We start from the raw sequence: 13,265 nt of genomic DNA on the forward strand, positions 1-13,265 counted from the left end.
TACTCGTAAATCAAAATAAAAGCCTCTTGCTGTTTGCATCCGAATGGCCTCGTTGATCCTTGGGAGGGGGTCTCTCTGACGGAAGATACCCTCTGGGGATCTTTCACTGCCTGGATGTAAGAGCCCAGCAGCCCTATGGGCTTGTTGTTCATGACGTCAGAATTTGCATTTGTATTTTGAGAGGAGTTCTCAGTATACCGAGCAGACAAGTGCCTGAAGTGAAGTGATTCTCCTACCTCAGCTTCCCTAGTGACTGGGACAACAGGTGTGTGCCACTGCCCTTGGCTATGTGGACAGTGTTTAAAAAGTCATTCAGGAGCTTTAATTCCAACCCTGGGTGAAAAACAGGGGTCTCAGATTTGATGCTAGCCAAATGGACCGGAAACAGTTTGATGTGGTAAGTACAAGTTGATGGATGTGAGGGAGATGGTCAGAGTACAGCTTTAAATGCTGCCTGCCAGCAGTCTCCGGTAAGTAGGTTTTTGTTCACATATCTGCCCAAATTAGGTGTAGATGTAATAAGTTTTAAATAGTCTTTTTTATTGTTATTTTTTTTTATGTGGGCAGCAGAGAGAACAGAAAAACAAACCCCTTAACTTGGAATTACAGTCAGAATGGCTAATAGTCAGAGATGTACCCCCACTGTGATCACAAGAGCTCTTCATTCTGCTCTTGGCTTGACAATCAAGAAAGTCTGACCATCAAAAGAGGAGACAATGAATTGGGTGTGTGGTGTTCGCCTGTAATCCCAGCACAGGAGGCAGAGGCAGGTGAACCTCTGTGAGTTTGAGGCCAGTCTACACATTTAAAGTATTTTATCAGGTGTCATTTATTATTAATAATCTCTAGTAATGAATGCTTTTGTGTTGTACCTTGCATAAGCCTTTTGAACTTTAGTTTCTGAACAATTTTAGGTTTTTTTAAAAAATATTATTTAAGTATTCTATTTTCTGCGTGGGTCTTTTGCCTGCATGTATATATATGCACCATGTGCTTGCCTGGAACCCTCAGACCCCGAAGAGGGTGTTGGAGTCCCAGAAGTGGAGTTACACATGGCTGTGACAATGAGTGCTGGGAATTGAACCCAGGTCTTCTGCAAGAGCCACAAGCACTCTTGAGACATCTCTCAAGCCCTATTTTTGTTTCTTTTTAAATTCCAATCTATAAGCAGGGCACGGTGGTGCACACCTATAATCCCAGAACTCAGGGAGGCAGAGGCAGGAGGATCTCTGTGAGTTGGAGGCCAGCCTGGTCTACAAAATGAGGCCAGGACAGCTAAGGCTACACAGAGAAACCCTGTCTCAAAATAAAACAAAACAAAAATTCTAATTTGTGTGGATTTTGCCAACTACAGGTTCGAAATTCTGAAAATGTAGGCTCAGTGGTTGCGTGCACCATCTGCTCTTCTTTCAAAGGTCCTCAGTTCAATTCCAGTAACCACATGGTGGCTTACAACCATCTATACTGAGATTGGATGCCCTCTTCTGGCCTGGCACACACAGAGATCCCCCTCCCCCTGCCTCCCTGGTGCCAAGACTAAAGGTGTACACCACCACGCTCTGTAGAGGAATTTTAATTCAGAACATGGCTCCTCTGACAAGAGATCACATCCAAGGACCTTCTAGGCCTGTGTGATCTGGAATGCAAACATGCTTTTAATCCAGAAGACAGAGGGAAGCAGATCTGAGTTCAAAGGTAGCCTGGTATAGAGGAAGTTTCAGGCAAAGAGCGTAGGTCCAGGCATTATAATACATGCCTTTGATCCCAAAAATGAAAGTAAAGTTAGTTTATAGAAGGAAGCACCCATGTTTGAAAGTGATGTCAATTTAAATGGCAGAAACAGTGATGAATCAGAGAAAGATTTGACAGAATAGGATATGCCCAACTGTCCTGAGGAGCGATAGCAAAGGAAACTACTTAAGGGGCAATACAGAGAGAGAGACAGAGAGAGAGCAGTTTTACTGGGACAGTATTAGAGAGTCAGGTTGCAGAGAGCGAACTCAGGTGAAGACCGAATGAACCAGAGAATGAGAAGGAGTCTGATGATTAGAAAAGATTGCTTGAGTTAGTTTGAGGCCCAACAGAGGCCAAGAGAAAAGCCAGATTGAATAAGTCAGCTGGGAGAGGAGTTTGAGCCAGAACATCTGAGTTGGATCAGCCAGCCCAGGGCTCAGTAAGAACAAGAAAAGGTGAGTTTATTAAGCAGTAAGTCTCAGATGCTAAAAACTTTCTAGGCCTCAATTAGACTGTAGAGGCTAGAAGCTTCCAGGACTAGGCCTGGGTTAGGAGACAGAGGCAGTAAACCTCGGAGATGACAACTGAACAGGAGAACAAAAGCTCCTTTTACAATGATCAGCTGTTTTGTTTTACTTTTCTTAATCTTCCTCCCGTGGCCTCCTGAGTGTTAGGAAAAGACCACTACATCCAGAAAACGGTTTTTAATAGTGACAAAGTTGTGTGACCATATCACCATCAAATGAGAACTTATTACCCTAAGAGAAATCAGGCCCAGGAGTAGCCTCCATTTTTTTTCTTCCTCAAAACCCATCATATGCTTCTTGTACCTGCAGGCTCAAGCAACACAGCATCTCACCTGCAGGACCTCCCCTCTGTGTCACCCTTTGACCTCTGACTTGCTACCACCAATTCAAGGTTTGCTTTTGGTTTTAGTATTTTAAAAATCACATTTATTAGCTGGGCGGTGGTGACACACTCCTTAAATCCCAGAACTTGGGAGGCAGAGGCAGGCAGATCTCTGAGTTTGAGGCCAGCCTGGTCTACAGAGTGAGCTCTTGAACAGCCAAGGCTACACAGAGAAACTCTATCTCGAAAAACCAAAACCAAACCAAACCAAACCAAATCAAAACAAATTTATTTAACTGTGGGTGTAGAGGTGGCATCTTACAATCGTGAAGGTCAGAGGACAACTTTGAAGAGGGCTCCTCCCATCATTTAGATTCTAGCAAATAAACTCAGGTCATCAGGCTCGGTGGTATGCACCTTAACTGGCTGAGCCATCTTGCTAGCACCACTGTAAAAATTTTAAAGTATATTAATTCAGCAGCATAAATACACTTTGACCAGTATCTACCATCATTTGGTCCATCTGTTGAACTTATTACTATTATTTCATTTTTTATTTCAATGGGGCTTTGAAGGTTGCAGAAGCTGCTGTACATGAAAAACTTTAGAGTAGTGCACAGTGCAGAGAAAATGGTCAATGTTTGTTGATTTAATAAGCTTTGACTAAAAGCCATTAGGCTGATAGCTCATGTTTCAGTATCTGCTGTAGCTTATAGTAAAGAGTAATTTATTCATATGCAAACTCAATGCCTAGGAAGGAAGAACTTAAAAACATAAAGACTGGTTATCAGGTTTTCATTTTAGTTCACTTAAATCAATTTGTGGCTGAACGCCAGCATATTTGAAGAAAAAAGAAAAAAATGAAGATGCTAGAGATGGGGGCTCACAGCTGTAACCCAAGTACCTGGGAGGTGGATGTGGGAGGATCAGCAGTTCAAAGTCCTTTGGGGCTAAAGTGTGAGTTCAAAGCTGCTGTGCGCTACATACCTGTCCCACACCCCTCCCCTGAGAAAAGAGAAGAGAAAGACACAAGGAAAGAAATATTTATCACTCACGATTTCAGAGTACAGTCTCCCGAATTCTTCCAAGAAGCCCTCTGTTGTCATCTCTCCTCTCATAAACCTCATCCAGGGCCCACTGTCGCCATCTCTGATCAAAGCCTTTAATATAGTTCCAGAAGGGACATGATTCTGCACCTCCCATTCTGTAGGACATAACACACACAGAATAAAAAACAACAAAAAATGGCTGGGAGTTGGGAGTGATAGCCCCAGGTCCACTGTGGTGGCTGCGTGCTCTGGGGAAGTCTTTACTCTCACTCTGACATCCAGAGAAAAGACTAACTCAGACAGGGAGCAAGGGTACTGAGGGTCTTCAGAGGGCAGAGGGGACAGTAGATCATCTGGAGCTGGAGTTACAGGTTGTTGTGAACCATGGGGTAGGGACCAAACTCAGGTCCTCTGCAGGGGCAGAAGGGGCGCTGAATTGCCAGCCATCTCTCCAGCCACTCTCTTCTGTTCTGAAGCACTTTTCCTGAAAAAGTGGAACCGTGACTTGAGACTATGGAAAGGCATAAAGAGAGAAGCCATCATGCTCTTCAGAAAAACAGCTGTCAAGGCAGCGTACACACGCAGAGAACAGCAAGGCCTTAAAAGCAAGCCTTCCTTAACCCCTGAGCACTCTGGAGGGCACAGCCTTTTCGCTCTCTGGTCCTAGAGTTGGCAAGCACAGAAGGAAACTGGCACCCTCATGTACTGTTCTTGGAGGTAACTAAGCACAGCCTCTGTGGAAAGCAAATTTGGCAGTTTCTGTCAAAAATTTTCAATGTATGCTCGATGTCATAATTTCGCTTCCAGGAATTTCTTTCAGATACAGATATTTTTAAAAGCAAGTGAAGGTTATGTATAAGGCTGTGTGTATAGAATTACTTGCAAAGGAAAGATTTTGAAAGGTGATTGTGTATGGATAAAGGGCTTATTATGTCAGTTATGATTATGGCTCAGGAACTCCATCAGTCTCTCTGGGTCCTTGGGTTTTTTTTTCTTCAGCACTGAGACTGCACAGAAGGCAAGCATCCTATGAGAGGCACACCCTAGCCTCCTATCTGTTCAGTCTCAGCCACACCGATTCTCACAACAGTGACACAGGCAACTACCTCAGAAACCTATCTGTGTCAGAGATGGTACAGCTCACAAAACTGACATGGTCCTCAAAGGCAAAGCATGCTAACCTTCGGGGTAAACCTATGCCAGGAACTACTGATGGGAAAGTGTAGGGAATGACAGCAGGGGGAGGCGAGGGAGTATGTGTGTGTGGGGAGGGGGGAACTTAGCACATACAAGACCTGCCTAGATTCTACCACCATAAAAAAGAAAAGTGGGCAGAATCATCTACCAGGTAGTGAAAAAACAAAAACAAAAACAAAAACAGAGCAGTCTGTATAGGATGTTCTGATGAGCACATTTTCTACCGTGCCCCCAGGCATTAATGGATACTTTCATAGGTATGAATGTTCCCAGGGAAAGCAAACTTCACAAAGGTAATCACAGAATGCTGGGACTTACAGGGAATGGAGGGTTCAGCGGCATGTGTCCTTTGGACTTACATTCTTTTCTTGTGTGCACGCACGTACACAGGCTGTCCTCTTCAAAAATGCCATCCATCTCCTTTAAGACAGGTGCTCTCACTGCCTGGAGCTTACTCATCAGGCTAAACTGGCTGGTTACAAGCACAGGCCACCATATTCAGCATTTTTTACACAGATTCTGCAGACACAGCATGGCTCCTTGTGCTTCTGGGACAAGCCCCTTCCTACTGAGCCCCCTCCCTAGCCACACATGCATATTCTTGTAGCTCAGTAGTCCACAAATGAGGTCGGCACACCTGGGGCTGCAGCCCAGGCTGACCTGGAACTTACTATGTAGCTCAGGCTGGCTTTGAACTCTCAGTGATCCTCCTGCCTCAGACTCCCAAGTATTAGATTTACAGATGTGAATCACCCCATCTGGCTCGAAAAGAATTTCTCAACTAAGACTCCAAAGTCTAAAACTATAAAGAAAAAAACAGATGTTTCTAATGGTACTTAAAAATGCAAATTTTGGTATAAATCCTTTTTCAAAAAAACTCAAAAACATAAATAAAATCAAAAGATGATGGGGGGGTTGGAGAGATGGCTCAGTAGTTGAGTGTGTTTACTGCTCTTGAATAGACCCAACTTCAGCTTCCACAGGCACCTGCAGAACATAAATCAGGCAGGCACACACAAATGCACATAAATAAAAATAATGAATAAATCTCCCAAAACATCAAAGATGCTCTGTATAACTGAAAAGAGGCTCTTACTGCAGTTCAGCAAGAAACACAGGACTCATGGAAGAAGAAACCTAAGTGACCTATAGACACATATAAAGGAGGCAACGAGAACTAGAAGTATTAGAACAACACAGGGTGTCTGACAGGGTGTCCGGCATGGAGGCAGACACAGGCCAGTACTAGGTGGGCTGCGCCCTAGCTACATCCCTAACTGAGTTTTGCTTCTTTCTTCACTCAGCTCAGCTTATATATTTTTAAATTTTATTTGTCTTTATTTTATGTGCACTAGTGTTTTGTCTGCATGTATGTTTATGTGAGCGTGTCAGATTTTGGAGTTACAGACAGTTGTGAGCTGCCATGCGGGTGCTGGAATTTGAATCCAGGTCCTCAGAAAGAGCAGTCAGTGCCTTTAACCCCTGAGCCATCTCTCCAGCTCAGTTTGGTTTAAATGAGTTAGTTAATCTCTAAGGCTTAGAAATGATAAAGTAGGGATACGGACTTGTACTGGATAGTTGTTGGTCAAACTGACACAAGGTGGGGTCATCTGGGAAGCAAGATCCTCACTTGAGAGCATGTCTCCATCACATCACTCCACAGGCAAGCCTGTGGGGGCATGCCTCAGCTAGGGACTGATAGGGGAGGACCTGGCCACTCCTGGGGGCCCACCCCAGGACTCGTGGTCCTGGATTATGTAAGAGAGAAGGCTGGGAAAGCCACGGGGAGCCAGCCAGCAAGCAGCAGTCCTCCATGGCTTCTGCTTCAGCTCCTGCCTCCAGGTTCCTGCCTTGAGTTCCTGCCCTGACTCCCCTTCATGATAGACTCTGCCTCGGGGGGGCATGGAAGATGAATAAAGAAAACTCTTTCCAAGTTGCCTTTGGTCATGGTGTTTACCACAGCAGTGGGAAGGGGACAGGACAAGAACGCAACAAAGAAACTTCTTTCCTTGCACTCAGACAAGGAATGTGGGTTTGGGTCCTCCCAGTCTCCTCTCCTCTTCCCCACTGTCTTCTTGCAGTGCTGAGAATGGACCCAGGGCACTGTGGGTATTAGGCAAGCCCTCTACCACTGAGCTATACCCCAGCCCAAGGACTGCACTCCTAGGGCTTCAGCGCCAGCCTGTGCCAAAGCTAGCCATTATCGCTTTTTATATGACCTGTGAGTCAGAATGGCTTTACCTTCTCAAGAAGTTGAGAACTAACACAACACATATGGTTTCTTGTGACACACGGAAATCACAGAGGCGCCTAGGAGACTGCACAGCCATGCCTTCACTCACCGCTGCCCCTGGCTACTCTGACTAAGGTGGCAGCATTCAGGTGCTTCCATCAGAGACCTTATGGCCCTTAGTGACTAAGGTCCTTATCACCTGGCTCTTTCTTGGAAATGCTAGACAAGCCTAGAAAATGCTAGACAATGCTAGATACTGTAAGCTATGAGCCCACAGTGAAGTCATACTATATATGAAGAAACTCCAGAGCACATAAATGCTTGCACCCTGGCCGCAGGGAGTGCTAGAATACACTGCCATAGCTTTAGTTTTTTGTAGCTGTGATGGGCGAGATTTTCACGTTTGTACTTTTTCTCTGTATGTACTTATTTATTCTTTGGAGGGGGAGTCTTACAGAGTTTATTTGTACAACATGTTTACTCATTTTAAAGGGGGAAAGATTTACTTGGGCTCACAGTTTTGGAGGCTTCAGTTCACAGGCAGGCAGGCAGAACACAGTAGCTCACATCAATACAGCCAGGAGGAAGACAAAGCTCCTTGTGTTTACTTATTAATAGTCAGATAAGGTTTCATGTAGCCCACGCTACATGAACCTGCTGTTTAGCTGAGGATGACCCTGAATACCTGATCCTCTTGAGTCAACCTCCCAAATGCCAGCCTGGTTAATGGGGTGCTAGGGATTGAACCCAGGGTTTCGTGCATGCTAGGGAGGGACTCTACCAACAGATCTCAGTATTTCTTGTAACCATTCCATTTAACTCTCCCCCAAATCCCAAGGAAGGTGAGTCTATTTTTAACCCTACTTTAATGACAAGCAACCAAGAGAAGTTGAATAACTTGCCTCAAACAATGCCATTAAGTGGAGCTTAGAATTTGATCCTATTTGTCTCCCCTACCAGGATTAAATGTCCTGTTGCAGGATATTTAATCTCACTGTGAAACCCAAGGCTGTGACCTGTAAAAACCTGTCTTTTGTTTGGTGTGGTTCAACCCTAATACGTACCTTTAATCCAAGAGCTTTCTGGGTATTATAAATAGGTGATTATGATGTGGTTCAACCCGAGCACACAACTTTAATCCAAGAGCTTTCTGTACACGGGCTTTAATAAAGTTAACGCTGGGTCAAGAGTAAGTAACTAGCTGACAAGGATTAAACAGAAAGGAGGGACAGAGAGGAAGGGTATTTAAAATGGAGTGGAGAAGAAGAAAGAGCTTTTGGCTTTTTTCTCCTGGGCGGTCAGCTGAACCAGCAAGCTTTTGGCCTTAAACTTTTGGTTTTTGGCTTTTGACCTTTTGGCTTTTTGGGCTTTGAGCTTTTGGTTTTCGGCTTTTTTCCTTCAGGATGTGAGCTGAGTGGGAAGGTCAGCTGGGTGATTTCTCTGCCTCTCTGAGCTAGCCGTCTGAACCAGCATCTCGTTTCTGAAACTTCATTGGTAAAAATCAGATAATGGGGTTTTCTTTTTCTTTCTTTCTTTCTTTTTTTTTTTTTTATAACACCATACCACCCTCAATTTTTCCACTCCCACCCAGCCCTCAAAAATGAAAAAGAGTGATAAACTCACGGGTAGCCACTGTCCCTGGAGAAGGCAGGAGGACTCCACCCATGTCAAAGATGACTGCTCTGTAGCTGTGGCCACCAGAGTGTGTCCATCGGAAGGCTCCCTGCTGCCTGCCCAGGGTGTGTTTCAGGGCAGCGGCCCTCCATGCCCAGTGAAGAGAGGAAGGCTGGAAAAGCCTCCGTATGTACATGGTGAGGCCGAGGCTGTTTGGGAAGAAGGTACAGAGCAGCTTGATCCACAGCTTCCATGCAGGCTTTATTCCTGCTACTCACACCTCTCAGCCCAACAAATGCTCAAGCCCCACCCACAGATGCCTCACCCAACTGCTGGAGCCACAGAAAAGAGGCTGCCCTGACTCTCTTCAGTCCCATCGCGGCAGCCTCAGCTCTGTCTGTGCTTTCTCCTGAGAACCTCCACCTTCTAGCTTCTTCTCTCACTGTACAAATCTCTCCAGGGACCATGACAGTCCCGACAGCCCCCTACCTCTTCTCAAGCCTTCTTTACCGTCCTCCCTCATCAGCCAGAGTAGTCCTTCAAAGCTGCAGATGTGAGCGCATCGTTTTTTATTATGTTTTCTAAAATTTATTTATCTTTATTTTATGTAGATTGGTGTTTTGCCTGCATGTATGTCTGAACAAGGGTATCAGATCCCCTGGAACAGTAGTTACAGACAATTGTGAGCTGCCATGTGGGTGCTGGGAATTGAACCTGGATCCTCTGGAAGAGCAGTCAGTGCTCTTAATTGATGAGCCACCTCTCCAGCCCCCTGTGATCACATCTTAACCTCGTTTCTTTCTTTCTCTCTCACTTTCTTTCTTTCTTTCTTATTTTTTTTTTTTTGACACATGGTTTCTCCATGTAGTTGTGGCTGTCCTAGAACTCATTCTGTAGGCCAGGCTGGCCTTGAACTCAGAGATCTGCCTGCCTCTGCCTCCCGATTAAAGTCCACCAGCCTGGATTAACCCTATTTAAAACCTTCACCGGAAACAGTGTGTGATAGCCCAACTACACGAGGTGCTGAGGCAGGAGAGCTGAGTTCCAGGCTAGCCTGGGCAACTTAGAGAACCTGTGTATTAGTAACATTTTTCCCCATTGTTCTGACCTACTTCCAGACAGAGCAGGACAAGGGAAGGATTTGTTCAGGCACACGGTTTCAGAGAGTTTAATCTACGGCTATGTGATTCCATGCACTTGGTCAGAACATCATGGCGACAGGAAAAGAGATATGTCTTCATGGCCAAGCAGGAAGCTGAGAGAGGGAACACAGGAAATGCCCAGGGCAAGACACCAGGACATACACCAGTGTCTTGCTTCCTTCAGCTGGACAGAACCTCCCAGAATTCACCAAATGCCAACAATGGTATCACATTATGAACTTATCAGCAGATCAACCCACTGACTGGGTTCAGAGCCCTTAGAGGCAAACTATCTCTGGGCTGGCCCCTTCACCAGAACACTAAGAGGCCTGCTTTCCTAACTTTGGAGGCTGTCTTAATCAAACATGAAAAATTCGTCATTTATCTGCGCTTGCTGGAACACACCTATAATCCCAGCACTTGGGAGACAGAGGCAGCGGATCTCTGTGAGTTCCAGGACAGCCAGGGCTACATAATGAGACTGTACTCAAACACACAAACAAAGCCCATATAGAAACAACAACAACAAAAAACCCTCAAATAAATAAAACCAAGGCCTAAAGAAGGACTCTTTTTCCTTTTTTCTCTTTTCTTTTTGAGATGGGTCTTGCTCTGCTGCCCAAGCTGGTTTCCAATGCCTGGGCCCAAGCAATCCTGCCTCAGCATCCCTAGGCATCTGGCATGGCAGGCGCATGTGAACCACTGTACCCAGCTAACACAGGATTCTAAAGTGGTTAATACTGAAAAGGGCATGATGTATTTATTCATCAAAAGTTGGCTGGATTTGTTAGTTTTTTTAAAAAGCCCCCCCCCCCCCAAACCTCAAACTTCAAGGCTGATGAGCCGTCTTCCAGTTTTCCTTCTTCCTATGCCAAGGCCAAAGTCTACGAAGGACACAGAAATCAATATGAAGGCAGACATTACAGGCTTCTGTCACCCCTTCTGGGTTGTGTAGAGCTGAGGAATTGGACTCTGGCCTTTGTCCGAACTAGGCAAACATTCTCATCTCTCCAGGCCTTGGCACCTGATGAGTAGGCAGACCAGCTCAGTGCCCTTTCCCCTACTTCATCTGCCCAATGAATTTCCACTCACTTTTACCCTTCAGCCTTGCCTTCCTAGGACTCCATAGATTCTATTTCCTTTCCCAAGCTGACTATGGCAGTCTTGTGGTAGGCTCCTGTCCCCACCTGATGTTCCTTCTCCCTATCTTTAGCGGAGTATGTAACCCTCACACCTTACTGTTCTTCTGCTCCTACAGTTCAGCTCCACAAGGCAAGAACTGTCTTAGTCATCTTTTAGACATCCCCACCCCAGGGCTTGGTACTGTTTCTAGACTTAGAGCAATTCCTCAGGCTAAATGAAGAATGAAAAAACTGAATAGATCATGGAGCACAGAGTGGTGATGCATGACTGTAATCCTACCACAAAGAGAGGCAGAGGCAGAGGCTGAGGCAGAGGCAGAGGCAGAGGCAGAGGCAGAGGCAGAGGCAGGGGCAGGGGCAGGGGCAGGGGCAGGGGCAGGGGCAGGGGCAGGGGCAGGGGCAGGGGCAGGGGCAGGGCAGCCTTGAATGCCAGGTTAGCCCAGGCTACACAGCAAGAAAAGGGAGAGGGATGGAAGGATGCAGGGAGGGAAGAGCTAGGGACACATTTAAGTGTCTGACAGCCACAAAGAGCTGCGACAGCTTGTCTGTTACTGGTTACCAATGTTAGTTCCCTGGAACTGGCATCCGCTAGTTCACAAAGACTATTTATTTTCTCCTTGTCAATCAGACTGAGGTTAGAATAACGTAGATTTCCTGCCTCGATTATAATTTTATAAGTATCCACACAGTGCATGGTTTTATATTACAGAGATGGGTTAGAACAGATATAAATGGTCTGGGGTGACTGTCTGGTTTCACATCCTGGCTCTGCTACATATCGAGAGGGGAATCCTGGGTACATTGCTCCCCCCTGAGCCTCAGGCTCTCCCTCTGTGAAATGGGGGCACTTACAGTATCTATTGCCAAAGGGCAGTCACCACCACCTAAGGTAAGAATATGCAGCTATCAAGTGAGAACGCGGCACACCATTTATGGTTGCCTTACACTTGAATTTGGGGTGTGCCTCCCAGCATGCTGAAGGCCCTAAGTCAATCCTCAAGCACCCAAACCAAATGTCTACTATTGACACATGGTCAGATGATGGACTCAGTGTGGAAGGCTTGTGCACTTTCACATAAGCCAGTGATTCTCCACAGGGGTGACATGGGCCCCTGAAGGGCATTTGGCAATATCTGTGCACATTTTCTCCTGTCCCCACCAGGAGAGAGTACTCCTGACGTCTATGGTTCACAGACACACATACAAAATGCCCTGAAAGGCTTATCAGGACCTGAAATGTGAGCAGGCCAGGAGTTGGAAAACTCTGGAACTACACGGGTGGGAGAGATTCCATGGGGCCTAGCATAAGCACTTCTACGTATTGTGTGTTCTTGTTACAGGTACAATTTGTACACATGTCCTCCCTCACACATCTCACACGTTATATACAAAATGGTATCCTGTCATGTTTTTGTTTTTTTTTTTTCCATAATGCACTGATTTTAGCTGGCCTTTCTGTGCGTGCATGTGTGTGTGTGTACTGGAGGTTGAACCCAGAGCCTGTACCCCAAGCATTCTACCACTGAAGTACATTTCTCAGTGCTGTCGATGGCACCTGCATGAACATTAGTTCTATCCTGCCACACACCCTTCAACAGAGGCCTGAAACCCTAACACTGTGGAGGTGGAAGAGGCTGGAGGAACAGAAGCTCAAGGACATCCTTTGCAATATATAGAGTTAGAGCCATCCCGTCTCAAAACAAGTAAACAATGGCCAGGCGGTAGTGCTCACAACCTGTGTCTACAGAGTGAGTTCCAAGACAGCAAGGGATACAATGAGAAACTCTGTCTTGAAAACAACAACAACAAATAAAAAGAACAACAAGAAACCAAACAACAAAACCAAATTTAACCATGACTTTTAGGCTTCCCAGCTTATCTCTGTCTCCACACAGCGTTTCATTTCACACAACCGTGTGGTGTTATGCAAGGACTAGCTAGGTCGTCTTGTCAGGGTTTGTTTTATGTCTGCAAAAGTACCCCATGCAGCCGCGTAATGCCCAGCTCTCAGCGGACATCTGTGTGGACACTGAGATGCTGACCAGCCCACCGCCATACCTGCATAGAGTTTCAGCCCTGAGGTCGAAAGCCCAGGAAATCTTAGAGCCTGGGCAAACCCTGCCGTTGAGTGGGCGGGACACAAGAAGCGGAGGTTCGAACGCAAACGGAGACTGATTCTCTGTAGACCGAGCACTCTCCTGGAGACGGTCAGCTAAGGGTCAGCAGTGGCTGTCGAAGGCGCATGCGCGCCCGAGGCCTCGCCCCCTTCCTACCGGCGCGTGCGCGTGCGCAACCCCGCGGGTCA

General features: G+C 46.1%; 1 protein-coding gene across 2 annotated transcripts in view; it reads right to left on the reverse strand.

The window, feature by feature from the left end:
- Positions 1-13,196, reverse strand: part of Acad10 (acyl-CoA dehydrogenase family member 10) — a 41,142-nt gene extending 27,946 nt beyond the window's left edge. Inside the window, exons 1-3 of one of the 2 annotated variants that reach the window (XM_055605689.1) lie at positions 13,019-13,194; positions 8,686-8,885; positions 3,639-3,787 (exon numbers count right to left, since the gene is read on the reverse strand). In XM_055605689.1, coding sequence (XP_055461664.1) covers positions 3,639-3,787; positions 8,686-8,872 — 336 coding nt within the window. In that variant the 5' untranslated portion in view covers positions 8,873-8,885; positions 13,019-13,194. Of the gene's footprint in view, positions 1-3,638; positions 3,788-8,685; positions 8,886-13,018 lie in introns of both variants that reach the window. The other variant, XM_055605690.1, reaches the window with a different exon arrangement.
- Positions 13,197-13,265: the final 69 nt, after the last annotated feature.

This window comes from Psammomys obesus, unplaced genomic scaffold (genome assembly GCF_907164565.1).
Source record: "Psammomys obesus unplaced genomic scaffold, mPsaObe1.curated_primary_1811, whole genome shotgun sequence".
NCBI classification, from domain to species: Eukaryota; Metazoa; Chordata; class Mammalia; order Rodentia; family Muridae; genus Psammomys; species Psammomys obesus.